Source organism: Mustelus asterias, chromosome 25, assembly GCF_964213995.1.
Source record: "Mustelus asterias chromosome 25, sMusAst1.hap1.1, whole genome shotgun sequence".
Lineage (NCBI taxonomy): Eukaryota > Metazoa > Chordata > Chondrichthyes > Carcharhiniformes > Triakidae > Mustelus > Mustelus asterias.
In genome coordinates this window covers 17,910,612-17,929,015 of record NC_135825.1, presented here as the reverse complement: position 1 = coordinate 17,929,015, position 18,404 = coordinate 17,910,612, and the positions used below count along the sequence as shown (strand labels likewise).

General features: G+C 46.5%; 1 protein-coding gene across 1 annotated transcript in view; it reads right to left on the bottom strand.

Moving 5' to 3' along the window:
- Positions 1-7,315: 7,315 nt before the first annotated feature.
- The window catches only part of LOC144511722 (acidic mammalian chitinase-like), a 31,742-nt gene continuing 20,653 nt past the window's right edge, over positions 7,316-18,404 (bottom strand). Inside the window, exons 5-6 of the mRNA XM_078241946.1 lie at positions 16,133-16,232; positions 7,316-7,320 (exon numbers count right to left, since the gene is read on the bottom strand). Of these exons, the coding sequence (XP_078098072.1) occupies positions 7,316-7,320; positions 16,133-16,232 (105 nt within the window). The remainder of the gene's footprint in view (positions 7,321-16,132; positions 16,233-18,404) is intronic.

Sequence of the window (18,404 nt, the reverse complement as noted above, 5' to 3'; positions counted from 1 at the left end):
AAAGGGTGCCGGGGATTTTGACCTGCATTATACCCTTTCTCCCAACATGAGTGTTTTCCTATTGGCTCTCAGCTACCTATTTTCTCAAAATGGAGTGAATAGATGCCAAAAAGACCGGTGGAGCAAGACAACAGAGGGTGACAATGGGACAAGGTGGTGATTGGTTGAAGCTAGACAGAGTGGAGACACAATCAGGATGTGTGTGTACCTTTACAATAGTTAGATGGACCTGGACGACCTAAATCTTGTTAACTGTTAACAATGTATATTTGGATGATTGAATATTTGATTACACCTCATTCTGGGCAGTGGTCATGATACATAATTACTCGGAAACATATTGTGATAACCTTACTGAGACCACACTTTTATTACCATTACCCACATAGTCAGAGTGCTGCTCAGTGGCTACAGAGTACAGTAAGAGTTTTAACAACACCAGGTTAAAGTCCAACAGGTTTATTTGGTAGCAAATGCCATTAGCTTTCGGAGCGCTGCTCCTTCGTCAGATGGAGTGGATATCTGCTCTCATCCACTCCATCTGACGAAGGAGCAGCGCTCCAAAAGCTAATGGCATTTGCTACCAAATAAACCTGTTGGACTTTAACCTGGTGTTGTTAAAACTCTTACTGTGTTTACCCCAGTCCAACGCCGGCATCTCCACATCATGACTACCATCTACAGAGTACAGGTCAGCCCTGAATTCTTTCGACAGCTGGTCTGAGTGGAGTCAGGTGCTTTTAACCCCCACACCCAAACCCCCCCCACCCCCCCACCCCCGCACTCCGCTGCTCTTTCCTTATTGGGTGGGCCTCCAAATTCAAATGTATTTGATAAAAGTGCATCATAACAAACTCTGCAGGAAATCTTGGATGAAAGAAGCAGCAGTGACATTGAAACAAAATTGACTTTGGTCACAGGAAGCAGAATGGCTGTTTATCATTCTGGGGAAAGTTTTTTGTGCGATGGGGTCAGTGTCAGGTCCTCCTGCTCATTTTGATATCTAGTACATGATGCCATAGTGCTTAATGCTGCTGCCTCACAGCGCCAGGAACTCGGGTTCAATTCCAGCTTCAGGTGCGGAGTTTGCATGTTCTCCTCGTATCTGCATGTGTTTCCTCCGGGTGCTCCGGTTTCCTCCCACACTCTAAAGATGTGTGGGTTAGGTGGATTGACCATGTGCTCAATTGCCCCTTAGTATCAGAGAAATTAGCAGGGTAATTAAGAGGGTTGGGGGGAAGATACAAGAATAGGGCCTGGGTGGGATTGATGTTGGTGCAGGCTCAATGGGCTAAATGGTCTCCTTCTGCACTATAGGGATTCTATGCTGCTCTTAGCTGCACGATTGCTTCTTGCTTTGTCTGTCCAAACAAGTCTGGAAACTTCACGTCAATGAAGAGAGGATTGGCTGTCATTTAAAAATGGTGCCAGATCCTCTGCTCCCAGCACTTGAGGCTGGGATTGTCCCCTTCCTGCCCACCTCTGAGATTCAATTGGACGGTGCCGAACCTCCTAATATCTTAAATCAATGAAATCTATTGAATTCAGGTGAATCCTTTTCAGAATGAATCTGCGTTATTCATGAGTTTAAATGTGAGGGAATTTAAGTTGATCTAAGCATTCAGCAATTTATGTCTGCAGTGCACTGCCCACCATTTTAATAGCTTGATCGACAAGTTCTGCTAATTCAATGGACATTTCTTTATTTTATGGAAATGAATATTAAACACAGATTGTGCCAATAGAGTAATGAAATTGAATTAATGTGTTTCCATTGCTTCATATAAATCTAACAGATAAAGAATTTCTAAACCAACATCTCATTTTCCTTAAGAGTGTACATCTGGAATTCTGCTGAGTGCTTCATTGGGAACAGTCACCAGCTTTCCTTCCCAGCTCTCATGCTAGCTGACATTAGAAATGGTTCTTTCCCCTCAAGTTCTGTCCCTTCCTTTTCAAAGCCAACATCATCATCCTTGATCTCTCTGTCTCTGCAAGCTACCAAACTTCCTTTCCTCCTCCATGTCCCTGTTTGTGTTGTCACCTCCCAAATCCATGTGCAACTTTCCCATTTGATTGTTTATTCCAGCACCTTCCAAATTTAAGCATGATTGTGAGGGTAAACGTGAAAAATTAAGTCAGCTGATCCAAGTACCAAGTGTCTCAGTTTGATCCTGGATCCACTGCAATTGTCCAATTCTCAGACACATCCCTATTTGTAAGGAGTGTGTGATGATTTGGCATGTGGGAGTCTTTTAAGGAGCAGTTGATAGGACTGCAGGACAGGCATGTGCCTGTAAAGAGGAAGGATAGGAAAGGTAGGATTCGGGAGCCGTGGATAACCAGTGAAATTGTGTGTCTAATCAAAAAGAAAAAAGAGGCATACATGAGGTCCAGGCAGCTAAAAACAGATGGAGCACTGGAGGAATACACAGAAAGTAGAAAAGAACTCAAACAGGGAGTTAGAAGGGCAAAAAGGGGTCACGAAATGTCCTTGGCAGACAGGATTAAGGAGAATCCTAAGGCATTTTATACATACGTTAGGAACAAGAGGGTTGTTAGGGAAAGAATCGGACCTCTCAGGGACAAAGGAGGAGAATTATGCTTAGAACCAAAGGAAGTAGGTGAGATCCTAAACAAATACTTTGCATCAATATTCACAAAGGAGAGGGACATGTTGGCTGGTAGTGTCTCAGAGAGATGTGTTGACCCGTTAGAAAAAATCTCAATTACAAGGGAGGAAGTGTTAGGTTTTTTAGGAAACATTAAGACAGACAAATCTCCAGGGCCAGATGGCATCTATCCTAGACTCCTCAGGGAGGCAAGAGATGAAATTGCTGGGCCTCCAACAGAAATCTTTGTCTATTCACTGGACACAGGTGAGGTCCCAGAGGATTGGAGGATAGCAAATGTGGTCCCATTATTTAAGAAGGGTAGCAAGGATAACCTGGGTAATTATAGGTCGGTGAGCTTGACGTCCGTGGTAGGGAAATTGTTGGAGAAGATTCTTAGAGATAGGATATATGCACATTTAGAACTGAATAATCTCATTAGCGATAGACAGCATGGTTTTGTACGAGGGAGGTCATGCCTCACAAATTTGGTTGAGTTTTTTGAGGAGGTGACAAAAACGATTGATGAGGGAAGGGCCGTGGATGTCGTCTATATGGATTTTAGTAAAGCATTTGACAAGGTCCCTCATGGCAGGCTGGTGCAAAAGGTTAAATCTCATGGGATAAAAGGTGAGCTAGCTAGGTGGGTGGAGAACTGGCTTTGCCATAGAAGACAGAGGGTAACAGTGAAGGGGTCTTTTTCCGGTTGGAGGTCTGTGACTAGCAGAGTTCTGTAGGGCTCTGTACTGGGACCTCTGCTGTCTGTGATATATATAAATGATTTGGAGGAAGATGTAGCTGGTGTGATCAGTAAGTTTGCGGACGACACAAAGATTGCTGGAGTTGCAGATAGTGATGAACATTGTCAGAGAATACAGCAGGATATAGATAGGCTGGAACATTGGGCGGAGAAATGGCAGGTGGAATTTAATCCAGATAAATGCGAAGTGATGCATTTTGGTAGATCTAATGTAAGGGGGAGCTATACAATAAATGGCAGAACCATCAGGAGTATAGACACACAGAGGGACCTGGGCGTACAAGTCCACAGATCCTTAAAGGTGGCAGCACAGGCGGAGAGGGTGGTCAAGAAGGCATATGGCATGCTTGCCTTTATTGGACGGGGCATAGAATATAAAAGTTGGCATATGATGTTGCCGCTGTATAGAACGTTGGTTAGGCCACATTTGGAATACTGCGTCCAGTTCTGGTCGCCACACTACCAGAAGGACGTTGAGGCTTTGGAGAGAGTACAGAAAAGGTTTACCAGGATGTTGCCTGGTATGGAGAGTCTTAGCTATGAGGAGAGATTGGGTAAACTGGGGTTGTTCTCCCTGGAAAGACGGAGGATGAGGGGCGACCTAATAGAGGTGTATAAAATTATGAAGGGCATAGATAGGGTGAACAGGGGAACCTTTTTCCGTGGTCGGAGGTGACAAACACAAGGGGTCACGGGTTCAAGGTGAGGGGGGCAAGGTTCAACACAGATGTCAGGGGGATGTATTTTACACAGAGGGTGGTGGGGGCCTGGAATGCACTGCCAAGCAAGGTGATTGAGGCGGACACGCTGGGATTTTTAAAGACTTATCTAGATAGCCACATGAACAGACTGGGAATAGAGGGATACAAACGAATGGTCTAGTTGGGCACATGAGCGGCGCAGGCTTGGAGGGCCGAAGGGCCTGTTCCTGTGTTGTACTGTTCTTCGTTCTTTGTTCTTTGAGTCATGTGATGAACTAGGCAAGGTTGTCATGGTCTTATTGCTATGCAAAAGTGGTGAGCAGTGCTTCAGTCATCCATTTATAGAACCGTAGAATCCAAAGTGCAGAAGGAGGCCATTCAGCCATCGAGTCTGCACCGACCACAATCCTACCCAGGCCCTATTCCCATAAACTCATGCATTTACCCTAGCTAGTCTGCTGACACTAAGGGGCAACTTAGCATGGCCAATCCACCTCACCTGCACATCTTTGGACCGTGGGAGGAAACCCACACAGACATGTGGAGAATGTGAAAACTCCACACAGACAGTGACCCAAGCCAGGAATCGAACCCAGGTCCCTGGTTCTGTGAGGCAGCAGTGCTAAAGACTGTACCACCATGCCGCCCAAAGAGCATTTAACACACGTATGGGCAGCACATTGTCTAATACTGCGGATGGTTCTATGTTAACCTAGCCAGGGGCAGATGGTTTGAGGGTGATGGTGACCACAGCTGTTATATGCAGCAATGCTGCTACTTTGTATTTTAGCGGTAGGAATTTATACCCTTCACATTTGCTCAATGGAGATACCTTTACATCTTCAGGAGTTTCAAAGATTTCCATTTTCATGAGAAAAAGAAACTTTACTGTGATCCATAATGCAACAATAATTATCCTGAAATCCAGTTTTGTGAAATTAATTATTCAATTGCCTTGAAGCACTGTGTTACTTGTTATCAGGCTTTAATGCAGGCTTTATTTTATCCAGAAACAAGATGCTTTGAGTCGTTGGATTTTTTAGGGTAGTGTCGACATATCTGAAGTAGTTATCTCTGCATTTCACTGTTGTCACACAGGTCATTGTGCTGTATTAAGGATGTTAAAATTCACCAGAAACTTTAACAACTTGCAACAATTCAATCTCAGTCAGCAGTGCTCGCTCTGCCCAAATGGAGTCGTATCATTACCTTTGTGACTTCGACATTTGGGTTTTCTTCAGTCTTTCACTCATTTACCGGCCGTTCATGCCACGCTCCCACGGCAGTGAGGTTGGAGAATTTGGCGGCCAGTCAAATCTCCGCTCACTGCGGCGCAATGGGAAAATTCTGCCAGAGATATTCCAGGCTCAACAGGACTGGTTTTCCTGTTGCTATTTGCAGTGCCTGGGTCGATATAGGTGGTCTGTCCACTTTCATTCCTTTCAGACATTGTAGTGGTTTGATACAACTGAGTGGTCATTTTAAAGTGAACCACATTGTTGTGGGCCTGGAGTTACATGTAGCGCAGACCAGGTCACAATGGCAGATTCCCTTCCCTTGAGGGCAGTCGTGAACCAGATGGTTTTTTCTGACAATGGTCAATGGTTTTGAAGTAAACATTAGACCAGTGTTTAACTCCAGAAGAATGAATTGAATTTACCAGATACCATAATAGGAATTGAACCTGTGTTGCCAGAACATTTGCCTGCCCCTGGATTTCTGGTCCACTGATGATGGCTAGCACTACTGCCTCACAGCGCCAGGGTACCAGGTTCAATTCCGACCTCGGATCACTGCACATCCTCTCCATGTCTGCGTGGGTTTCCTCCCACACTCCAAAGATGTGCCGGTTAGGTTGATTGGCCATGCTAAATTGCCCCTAATGTCAGGGGGTTTAGCAGGGTAAATGTGTATGCAACAATATGGGTTCATATGATTTCAGGAAATTATTGAATGGGACAGGGCATGAGAGGGGTGGTGCTATACTGGCCCTTTCAAAAATAGTGACTATTATTAGATCATTTTGCATATTTCCAGGACATTCACATTTAAGCCATGAATTTGCACAACTTTGTGAACAAGTTGTTCTCCCATGTTTCTGAAAAATGGAGGGTAGGACACCCAAAAAGTTCAAGGGCAGTCCAAAAAGGCTGCAAAGGCTGGAGCAAATCAGCTGAATCCAGCAGGAAACAGAAAGCCAAGAAAGGTTTCGAGGCCCTGCAGTGGGCCACAGAACATGTGAAAGTTGAGATGGTCAAGGAAGATCCAATTGAACCAAAAGATGCCAAAACCAGGCTAACAGATTTTGGAGAGTTAGGATAGGATTGAAGGAAGCTAGAAAGGCTGAAATTAGGTCTGTAGATTTCAAAAGATGTTGAACAGGGACCCACAGAGTTGAAACAAGATTAAAGGCTGAACCAGGAGTCTTGAGTGACGGACATTTAAGCGTTAAATGGGGACCCGGGAAGATTCCCAAACTGGTGAAGAGACAGTGAGTGAAATGCCTCGCTTCATTGAAGAGCCAGAGAAGAGTAGAAAAGGAGCTAAGCTACAATCTGTGGGCAGTAGGATTGCAAAAGACTCAATCTCCCACGTTTTTGCATAGGAGCAGATATCAAATCTTGAGGGAGGAGCTGGGTTATTGAGTGGGGGATAATTGAACCAGGGACTGGTAATATTACACAGCCCTCATTAAGAGACAAGCAATCAGCATTTATTTTGGAAAATACCTTTCTGTTATAACATTGTTGATAGTTAAATCACAAAGGTTACAATAATTTGGGAAGCAGAGGAGAGCTGGCTGGTGTCAAGGAGTTTTTTCTAGGATAAGTCAGATATGGAGATGTGCAGTCCTGAGACATGACAGCATCACCACTGCTGGGGGGGGGGGGGTGTGATTACAGAGTGAGGAGTTTATAGAGGTAGTTTGCATTATAAATGTGGACATTAGATTTTAAATGGAGAACATAGGCACAAGGCCACACCAGGAAGTAATGTTTTGTGTACAGGAAGTACATGTACAGGAAGTACAAGACTTGTTAAAATATTGTACTCTACAGCAATAGGATACAGTTGAAGCTTAGTTGGATTACACATAATAAATTATGGGAATAGTAATGCCAAGAGTGGCCTTCAATGTTTTGGTCAAAGGATAAGTTCCTTGATTGCAATGAATTCCACTGTAATCATCCTGAAACAAGGCCCACAATGTAGCACCTCCAAACTTGTTCTCCTTCAGCCACTTAACCTACAGGAATAACATATGAAAATACAAGTGTTAAATAAAATAGGGCTTTTACTGAAAATTTGGTGCTTTTCCATCAAAAAATTAAATGCCAGGTATTTTGGCTCAAACATTCCCCTGATGATTATTCAGTTCCCAAACATGCAGAAGATGGAAAAGAAAGGAGATCCCTGGTAATTTCACGCTGCTTTGGGATTTTTAGTGCTTCTCTTGGGAAAACAGATAACAAATGCAGCATTGTAATGCCATGGAAATGAATGGGTCAGGCAAGTCACAATGCACGTTGGATGCATTGTGGTCAGGACAAGGAGGAGTGAAATATTTCCTCCATCATTTCGAGATTTATTCTTGGATAATCCTTTTGTTTTTCAAAGATTATTGCACCCCAAGTTATATTGTACACTGCTGCTTTCCTAATAGAGAGCTTGAAAGAAGAATTTTCCCCCACTTCACTGCACCTTCCATATTTCCATCTATCACCCCATATGATATTCTATCTACAACCTATTACAATAATCATCTGAAAAATCTACTTTTGTATCCAATCCTAAATAGGGAATAGATTCATCACAGAAGATGAAATATTGAATAGGTCTATCACATCACATGGAGTATGGAATGGATCATACAACATGAAATGAATGTGTATAATGACAAGAGTTACCAATTCCTGGATGCCCCTTACTTGAACATGGGCCTGAACTTCCCCAGAGTGACAATCAGTTTTGGATTGCCACTCTGTGCCCAATTCTTCAGCTGAGACATTTCCCAGTCTGTCTTGCCTGACCATTCGACTCAGACTGGACAACTCCAAGCAGTGAATCATGATCCCAGGATTTAGCAGTAAAGTGCAGTTAAGTGAAACAGAAGGAGTATGCACCCATGTTTTTACCTAGCTGCTGTAAATCAGATATGCTTGTAGTTCCAAGGTTCTTGACATTCCAGGTAGAAGTTGGATGTCTAAGTTAAGTGGGTAAGAATTTGAGCAAGTGAGGGGGTGACAGCGGGGGGAATTGAAGGTGGGGAGGATTGGAAGTCGATGGAGCGATCAGAGATCAGGGGATGGGATGTTGACAGGGGACCAGATGTTGGGGGGATGGCATTTGTGGGTAGGAAGTCAAGGATCAGAGGTCAGAGTGTCAGAGTCTGGGGTTTGGAAGGAGATGGGGTCATACTTTGGATGATTAGAGGTCAGAGGGGTCGGAGTTTGGATTTCGGGTTTGGGGGGTCAGAGGTCACATGGTTGGGCATCAGAAAAGGGCATGAAGTATCGTGATGGGTGCATCAGTCCTTGGGTCGGGTCAGACCTGGGCGTGAGGGTAAAGGGGAGAGTGTCCAATTGCAAATCATAAATTTTTCTGATTTTTACTGTTGATGCTACAGTGAATCCCCTTTTTATCCATACCTATTAGTGTTGCAACATTAGTTTGAATTTACTTTTCTTGCCAGGATCAGTAAAGACTATCAGTTATAACTTAAATTCGCCAAGTTACATAGAACCACAGAACCCCTGCAGTGTAGAAAGAAGCCACTTGGCCCATCAAATTTGCGCCAACTCTCTGAAAGAACATCCAATTCAGGTCCTCCCCTTCACCCTATCCCCACAACACCATGCACATACCATGGCTAATCCAAGTAACTTGGTGGCACGGAGGCACAATGGTTAGCACTGCTGCCTTATAGCTCCAGGGACCTGGATTCGATTCCCGGTTTGGCTCACCATCTGTGCGGAGTCTGTATGTTCTCCCCATGTCTGCATGGGTTTCCTCCGGGTGCTCTGGTTTCCTCCCACAGTCTGAAAGACGTGCTGGTTGGCCATGCTATATTCTTCCTCAGTGTACCTGAACAGGCACCAGAGTATGGAGAGTAAGAGATTTTTACAATAACATCATTGCAGTGTTAGCATAAGCCTACTTATGATATGAATAAACTAACGTTAAATTTTAATCTACACATGTTAGGACACTAAAGTGCAAATTAGCATGGTGAATCCAACTAACCTGCATATCTTTGGAGTGTGGGAGGAAACCGGAGCAGCCGGAGGAAACCCACACAGACACAGAGAGAATGTGCAAACTCCACACAGTCACCCAAGGCTGGAAGTGAAGCAGGTTCCCTGGCACTATGAGGCAGCAGTGCGAACCGTATGTTTATATTCAGATCATGTTCAAAATATGTGATTACGTACAATGTGAGGAGAAAGGCCAACTTAACATAACATGAGACAAGATCCCATGCAGAGTGCGATCATAGCATCATAGAATCCTACAGTGCAGAAGGAGGCCATTCAGCTCATCGAGTCTGCACCGGCCACAATCCCACCCAGGCCCTATCCCCGAAACCCCATGCATTTACTCTAGTGCCCCAGACACGAAGGGGAAATTTAGCATGGCCGATCCACCTAACCCTCACATCTTTAGGCTGTGGGAAGCAACCGGAGCATTCAGAGGAAACCCACACAGGCACGGGTAGAACATGCAAACTTCACACAGAGAGTGACCCAAGCTGGGAATCAAACCCAACTCACAGGTGCTATTGAGTCATCAGTGCTAACTACTGTGCCACCCCATGGTGAGATCTGTCAGAGTCAGACAACATTCAGCGTTGTGGGAGTCATCACTGGACAATCCCTTTTCCCAGAGAAGACGAACATTCTTCAGCCTCTACTACAACCATGGAATATGAACATGGCTCTTGATTTTTTACTTAAATGATACAACACAATCCGTGTTGTTTTTGTCAGTGAACAGTATTACCATCCTCTAAGCTGAAGTTTCATTGGTTGAACTTTATTCATTAACTTATCTCATCGTGACTTTTGCCAATCTCTAATATTAATAATGAACTCTGAACTAAATAATTGAACGAAATGTGTGAAATTATGGATGTAAATAATATGCTCCTACTTTGGTTTTGACGCTCCCTGAATCATCATATCCAAGATGTGGAGATGCTGGCGTTGGACTGGGGTAAACACAGTAAGAGTTTTAACAACACCAGATTAAAGTCCAACAAGTTTATTTGGTAGCAAATACCATTAGCTTTCGGAGTGCTGCTCCTTCATCAGATGGAGTGGATATCTGCTCTCAAACAGGGCATACAGAGACACAAAATCAAGTTACAGAACAAAACAGCACAGGAACAGGCCCTTCGGCCTCCAAGCCTGCGCCACTCATGTGCCCACGAGACCATTCTTTTGTATCCCTCTATTCCCAGTCTGTTCATGTGGTTATCTACATAAGTCTTAAACGATCCCAGTGTGTCCGCCTCAATCACCTTGATTGGCAGTGCATTCCAGGCCCCCACCACACTCTGTGTAAAATACGTCCCCCTGATATCAGTGTTGAACCTTGCCCCCCTCACCTTGAACCCATGACCCCTTGTATTCGTCACCTCCGACCTGGGAAAAATCTTTCCACTGTTCACTCTATCTATGCCCTTCATAATTTTATACACCTCTATTAGGTAGCCCCTCATCCTCTGTCTTTCCAGGGAGAACAACCCCAGTTTACCTAATTTCTCCTCATAGCTAAGACCCTCCATACCAGGCAACATCCTGGTAAATACTGATTAGAATGCGAATCTCTGCAGCCAACCAGGTCTTAAAGATACAGACAATGTGAGTGGAGGGAGCATTAAGCACAGGTTAAAGAGATGTGTATTGTCTCCAGACAGGACAGCCAGTGAGATCCTGCAAGTCCAGGAGGCAAGCTGTGGGGGTTACTGATAGTGTGACTGATGCACCTCAATGAGCACCCGGAAACAAGGCTTTAGAACTGAAGGCTTTAATACATTAACAATGAAACTACTAACACAAATTCACCCGTTCAGACTGAAGGGGTCCTGCCGGAGCAGGGGGTCTTATACCCTGCCACCGGAGGCGGGACCCCACTGGAGTGTGCCATGATAACACTTAGGACGGGTAAACACCCTAACCCAACAACATAGTACAACCCCCATAACAACAACACCCTAGCCCAACAGTAACACAATAACAACCCCAGTGGTGAACCAACGATGGTTCACCACATTCACCCCTCCTTTAGGAACCAAAGGTGGCGGGGTGGATGAAAACAGACAATGACAAAAAAAATAACAGGATTCACAAGTCCAGACGGTCTGGAGGACCACACCGACGCTGCGATCTTCTCAACACCGGTTGCGAAACCGGAGCAGGTGCTTGCGGTGGCTCTCTCAAAGCAACATCTGGCTGTCCCCTCAAAGACTCCCGGGCCGGCCGGCCCTGATGAGGCGATGGTGTAGGGGATCCTGGAACGTTTGGTGGTGGTGGTGGTGGTGATGATGGTGGCGCCGATCTCCGAGTCTCAGGCAAGCTGTACATGGGAGTAAAAGTGTTATGCACTGGTCCCGGTGCTGACCGCGCCACGTCTGGGGAAGTAATGAGGAGTAGTGGATCTGTGACTGGGGGAATAGGAGCGACAGGAGTTGCTACGTCCCCTGCGGGCGCCAGGTCTCTAATGGAGACAGTGTCCTCTCGCCCGTCAGGATATGCCACATAGGCATACTGAGGGTTGGCGTGGAGGAGTTGGACCGGTTCGACCAAGGGGTCGGACTTGCGAGCCCTCACATGGCGCCGCAGAAGGACGGGTCCTGGGTACGTCAACCAGGCTGGCAATGAGGTCCCCGAGGACGACTTCCGAGGGAATGAGAACATCCTCTCGTGGGGAGTAGCATTGGTTGCCGTACACAGGAGGGAGCGGATAGAATGGAGCGCAGTTGGAAGGACCTCCTGCCACCGGGAGACTGGAAGGCCCTTGGATTTCAGTGCCAGTAGGACAGCCTTCCAGACTGTAGCATTCTCCCTTTCCACCTGTCCGTTACCCCTAGGGTTGTAGCTCGTGGTTCTACTAGAGGCAATCCCGAATGAGAGCAGGAATTGCCTCAAGTCGTTGCTCATGAACGACGAGCCCCTGTCGCTATGAATATAGCAGGGGTACCCGAACAGGGTAAAAAGCTCACTGAATGCCTTGATGACGGTGGCAGTCGACGTGTCCGCACAGGGGAAAACAAACGGAAACCGGGAAAATTTGTCTATTATGTTAAGAAAATAGACATTCCGATCCGTTGAGGGAAGGGGGCCCTTAAAATCTACACTCAGCCTCTCAAAAGGGCGAGTGGCCTTGACCAAATGTGCCCGGTCTGGTCGATAAAAGTGTGGTTTGCATTCTGCGCAAATCCGACAACTTCTAGTAACTGACCTGACCTCCTCCACCGAGTAGGGTAGGTTGCGGGCTTTTATGAAGTGGTAGAGTCTGGTGACTCCAGGATGACACAGATCATTGTGGAGAGCCTTCAAGCGGTCCTCCTGCATGATGGCGCATGTTCCGCGCGAGAGGGCATCCGAGGGCTCATTGAGCTTCCCTGGACGATACATAATATCGTAATTATAGGTGGAGAGCTCAATTCTCCACCGCAAGATCTTATCGTTCTTGATCTTGCCCCTCTGCGTGTTACTGAACATAAACGCCACGGATCGTTGATCCGTGATCAGGGTGAACCGCTTACCTGCCAGGTAATGGCGCCAGTGTCTGACTGCCTCCACAATGGCCTGAGCCTCCTTTTCCACCGCTGAGTGCCGAATCTCTGGGCCTTGAAGGGTGCGGGAAAAAAACGCGACGGGCCTGCCTGCCTGGTTTAGTGTGGCGGCTAGGGCGAAGTCCGATGCATCACTCTCCACCTGGAAAGGGATGGATTCATCCACCGCGTGCATCGTGGCTTTCGAGATGTCGCTTTTCAAAACCTTGAAGGCCAATTGGGCCTCCGGCGTAAGTGGGAAGGTCGTGGACTTAATGAGCGGACGAGCTTTGTCCGCGTAGTTGGGGACCCACTGTGCATAATACGAAAAGAACCCGAGGCATCTCCTCAGTGCTTTCGTGCTAGCGGGCAAGGGAAGTTCAGTGAGTGGGCGCATACGGTCTGGATCAGGGCCAATGACCCCGTTTTCCACCACGTATCCGAGGATGGCTAACCTACGCGTACGGAATACGCACTTCTCCCTGTTATAGGTCAGATTCAGGCGAGATGCAGTGCGTAGAAAGTGTTGGAGATTCGTGTCGTGGTCCTGCTGGTCATGGCCGCAGATGGTGACGTTATCCAGGTACGGGAAGGTAGCCCGCAACCCGTTCTGGTCCACCATTCGGTCCATAGCACGCTGGAAGACCGAGACCCCATTGGTGACACCAAATGGAACCCTGAGGAATTGGTATAGACGACCATCCGCCTCAAAAGCCGTATATTGTCGGTCCTCTGGGCGGATGGGGAGTTGATGGTAGGCGGACTTAAGGTCTATGGTAGAAAACACTCGGTACTGCGCAATCTGATTGACCATATCAGAAATGCGCGGGAGAGGATACGCATCCAGCTGCGTGTATCTATTAATGGTCTGACTATAGTCGATGACCATCCGAGGTTTGTTCCCGCTTTTGACTACCACGACCTGCGCTCTCCACGGACTAGCACTGGCCTGTATGATCCCTTCCTTGAGGAGCCGCTGAACCTCAGATCTAATAAAGATCCGGTCCTCAGCGCTGTAACGCCTACTTTTAGTAGCGATGGGCTTGCAGCCAGGTACCAGATTTTTAAAAAGGGATGGTGTCGTGATCTTCAGGGTGGATAGATTGCACGCGGGGCGCTTTGGGCAATTTGGAGGCTGCGGCTGGTTCCCTACTGCCAGTGAAGGGAGTGGCCCACCGTACTGTAGGATCACACTCTTCATGTGGACCATAAAGTCCGAGGAGAATTGGCGCGCAAAGGTGAGGTAGCACAAGGAGCCTGTATTGCTCGTAAACTGTGCCCTGTACCTCAAGAGTTACCATACATCGTCCTTGGATCGGTACAGACCGGGACTGTGATGCCATGGAAATTGTCTGCTTGGCAGGGAGAACCCGGAGTCCACACCTTTTAGCAGTTTCAGGGTGTATGAAACTTTCGGTGCTCCCACTGTCAAACAGACAATTCACAGTTCTGCCACTAACCTTTACCTCCATCATGGAATGTTCCAGTCTGTAATGCCTGGTCTGATCCAGAGAGATCGACGCCACCGTTGGCCCCTGGGCGTCACTGCATGCTGCCGATGTGGATGCTGAGGACCCCTGCTGGTCGCTCCTAGTCGTCGTGGACCATGATGGCCGCCCCCATGAATCGCATGTGGCCGAGGGCTCCAAGCGCAGCGACTCCTGGTGGTCTTCCTCCTCCTCTGTCTGCCACGATGGCGCCGTCCTGAGATCGCACGTGGTCGGACCTCGTGGGTACTGCAGCGCCGAAAGAGATGGTCTCCGTTCTGGAGGGTTACAAGCTGCACTGCCGTTTTTAGGTTTGGACCTGCAGACTTTGCCGTAGTGGCCTTTTTTACCGCACTGGCTGCAGATTGCCATTCTTGCCGGACACTGTTGCCGTGGATGCTTGGCCCCACCGCAAAAATAGCATCGCTGGCCACCTGGAGCTGCCGCCGTCGTCGAATCGATCTGGGAGCGCGGGTTCGCGGGGCGAGGAGGGAGCAGAGCTTGCTCCAACCACGCTGACTGCACGTGGTCCTCGGGGTACAGCGCCAAGCTCTTCGACGCCGCCTCCAACCTCACGGCCATCCCCATTGCCTGGGTCAAGTTGAGTTTCCCCTTTTCTAATAATTTAAGTCTGATGTACGAGGACCCTACCCCTGCTACGAACGCGTCTCGGGCGAGGTCTTGCATGTACTGCTCGGCGGAGACATCCTTACAGTCACAACCCCTGGCAAGCTGCAGGAGTTCATTGGCGTAGTCTTCTATGGTCTTGCCCGACTGCCGACGTCGTGTAGCGAGGAGATAACGAGCGTGAATCTCGTTGGGTGGCGTAATGTACCTATTCTTTAGGAGCTCGACGGCACCCTGGTAAGTGGAAGCTGCACGAATGGCTAGGTAAATCGTGTCGCTTACCCTTGCGTGGAGGACCTGGAGTCTATCACTGTCTGTAGTGATAGCTACCGAGGCTGCCAGGTAGTCCTCGAAGCACTTCCACCAATGTTCGAACGTGTTAGCTGCACCGACCGCACGTGGGTCCAGTGTCAGACGATCCGGTTTTAGGATCTGTTCCATATTCTCAGTTAATGTATTAAATTGATGCACCTCAATGAGCACCCGGAAACAAGGCTTTAGAACTGAAGGCTTTAATACATTAACAATGAAACTACTAACACAAATTCACCCGTTCAGACTGAAGGGGTCCTGCCGGAGCAGGGGGTCTTATACCCTGCCACCGGAGGCGGGACCCCACTGGAGTGTGCCATGATAACACTTAGGACGGGTAAACACCCTAACCCAACAACATAGTACAACCCCCATAACAACAACACCCTAGCCCAACAGTAACACAATAACAACCCCAGTGGTGAACCAACGATGGTTCACCACAGTGACATAAACCCAAGATCCCGGTTTAGGCCGTCCTCATGTGTGCAGAACTTGGCTATCAGTTTCTGCTCAGTGACTCTGCGCTGTCGTGTGTCGTGAAGGCTGCCTTGGAGAATGCTTACCCGAAGATCAGAGGCTGAATGCCCGTGACTGCTGAAGTGCTCCCCCACAGGAAGAGAACAGTCTTGCCTGGTGATTGTCGAGCGGTGTTCATTCATCCGTTGTCGTAGCGTCTGCATGGTTTCCCCAATGTACCATGCCTCGGGACATCCTTTCCTGCAGCGTATCAGGTAGACAACGTTGGCCGAGTTGCAAGAGTAGGTACCGTGTGCCTGGTAGATGGTGTGCTTAATGCATTTGCTACCAAATAAACCTGTTGGACTTTAACCTGGTGTTGTTAAAACTCTTACTGTGCTCATCATATCCAAGCCATTGATTACCCTTGACTGCATAAGGAATCTTCTGGTCTTCAATCATTTGCTTGGTAGCACTCTTCAAAAATGTACAGACCTGTCAATCGAAAAACAGTAAGTGCTGTTAACATGTCAGACAAATAAGTCCATAGGCCTTCAGAAATAGGAACAGAAGTAGGACATTCAGTCCTTCAAGCCTGCTCTGTCATCTACTAAGATTACGGCTGATCTAATACTCACTAAGTCCACTTTCCTGTCTTATCTCCATAACCTTTAATTGCCCAACTGATTGAAAACCTATTGATCTCAGCCATGAAAATGTTCAAGGACTCGACCTCCACAGCTTCCTGGGGTAAAGAATTCCAAAGATTCACCACTTTTTCAGAGAAGAAATTTTGCCTCAAGTCCATCTTAAATGAACACCCCCTTATTGTGTGACTATGTCCTCTGGTCTAACACTCACCCATGAGTGACAACATACACTCAATATTTGCCCCATCTAACCCTCCAAGAATCTTATATGTTTCAATCAAATAACCTCTCATTCTTCTGAACTCCAAGAAGTACAGACCCAATCTGTTTAATCTTTCCTCATGTGGCAGTCCCTCTATACCCAGGATCATCCGAGTAAACCTCCTCTGTACTGCCTCTCTTTTCTAAAATAGGAGACCAAAACTGTACACAGTATTCTAAATGTGGCCTCATGAGTATCTTGTATAGTTGCAGCAACACCTCTTTTCTTTTATATACTTGCCCCCTTGAAATAAAAAACAGCAATCCAGTTGCCTTTCCTATGACCTTCTACACCTGTATGCTCATTTCCTGTGTTCATGAACAAGGACCTCCGAGATCCTTTGTTCTGTAGCTTTCTGCAATCTCTCTTCATTTATATAATTCACCTTCTCATGCTTTCTTCCAAAATGAATAATCTTACATTTTCTCACATTAATTAAATTTGCCATTTTTCTTCCCACACACTTAAGTTGTTAATATCTCACTGTAAGCTATTTATATCTCCCTTGCAACTTGCCTTCCCTCCCACCTTTGTATCATTTACAAATTAGGCCATAGCACACTCTGTTCCTTAGTCCAAATCATGGATACATCTTCTGAAGAGATACAGTCCCAGCACTGATTCCTGTGGCACTCCACTAGTTATTTCCCTCCAACCTATGAAAGAGCTCCAACCTAAGAAATGTGTGATTTGGATAAGTTGAGTGAGTGGGCAGATGATTATCAGTTGCAGTATAATTTGGATAAGTGTGAGGTTATCCTCTTTAGTAGCAAATACTTGAAGGGAGAACTGAATGGCCATAAATTAGGAACGAGGAATGTGCAACGAGACCTGGGTGTCCTCGTACACCACTCACTGAAGATAAGCATGCAGGTACAGCAGGCAGTAAAAAAGGCTAATTGTATGTTGGCCTTCATAGCGAGAGGATTCGAGTACAAGAGCGGGAATGACTTGATGCAAATATACAGGGCCTTGGTGAGACCACACCTGAAATATTGTGTGCAGTTTTGGTCTCCTTATCTGAGGAAGGATATTCTTGATGTAGAGGGAATGCAGAGAATGTTTGCCAGAGTGGTTCCTAGCATGGCAGGAATGACATATCAGGAGAGATTGAGTCAGTTAGGATTGTATTCGCTGGAGTTCAGAAGAATGAGGGGGGAATCTCATAGAAACCTACAAAATTCTAACAGGACTAGACAAGGTAGATACAAGAAGGATATTTCTGAAGGTGGGGTGTCCTGAACTAGTGGTCACAGTCTGAGGATACAGGGTAGACCGTTTAGGACAGAGAGGAGAATAAATTTCTTCACCCAGTGGTCAGCCTATAGAATTCGCATTATTTTCAAGGAGCAGTTAGATATAGTACTTGGGGCGAAGGGGATCAAAGGATATGGGGGTATGGTAGAATTAGGCTTTTGAATTAGATGATCAGCCATGATTATGATTAATGGTGGAGCAGGCTCGAAGGGCCGAATGGCCCCTCCTGCCCGTATTTTTTATGTTTCTATGACTCTCTTATCACTACTCACCGTCATTTCATTTGAATCCTGTTTTCCTATAATCCTATTTACATTCAGCATTTAATCAAATTTTATTCACAATAAATAAAATGTATTTTTAACTACGAGAGAAGAATTTTGAAGAATGAGAATCTTTCTCAAAAGAAAAGGCCTCTTCCAATTAACCACACGAGACCCAGGAACAGGTTACAATAGTTTATTCATGATTCAAGCACGGAGGGAACTGCCTCAGAGA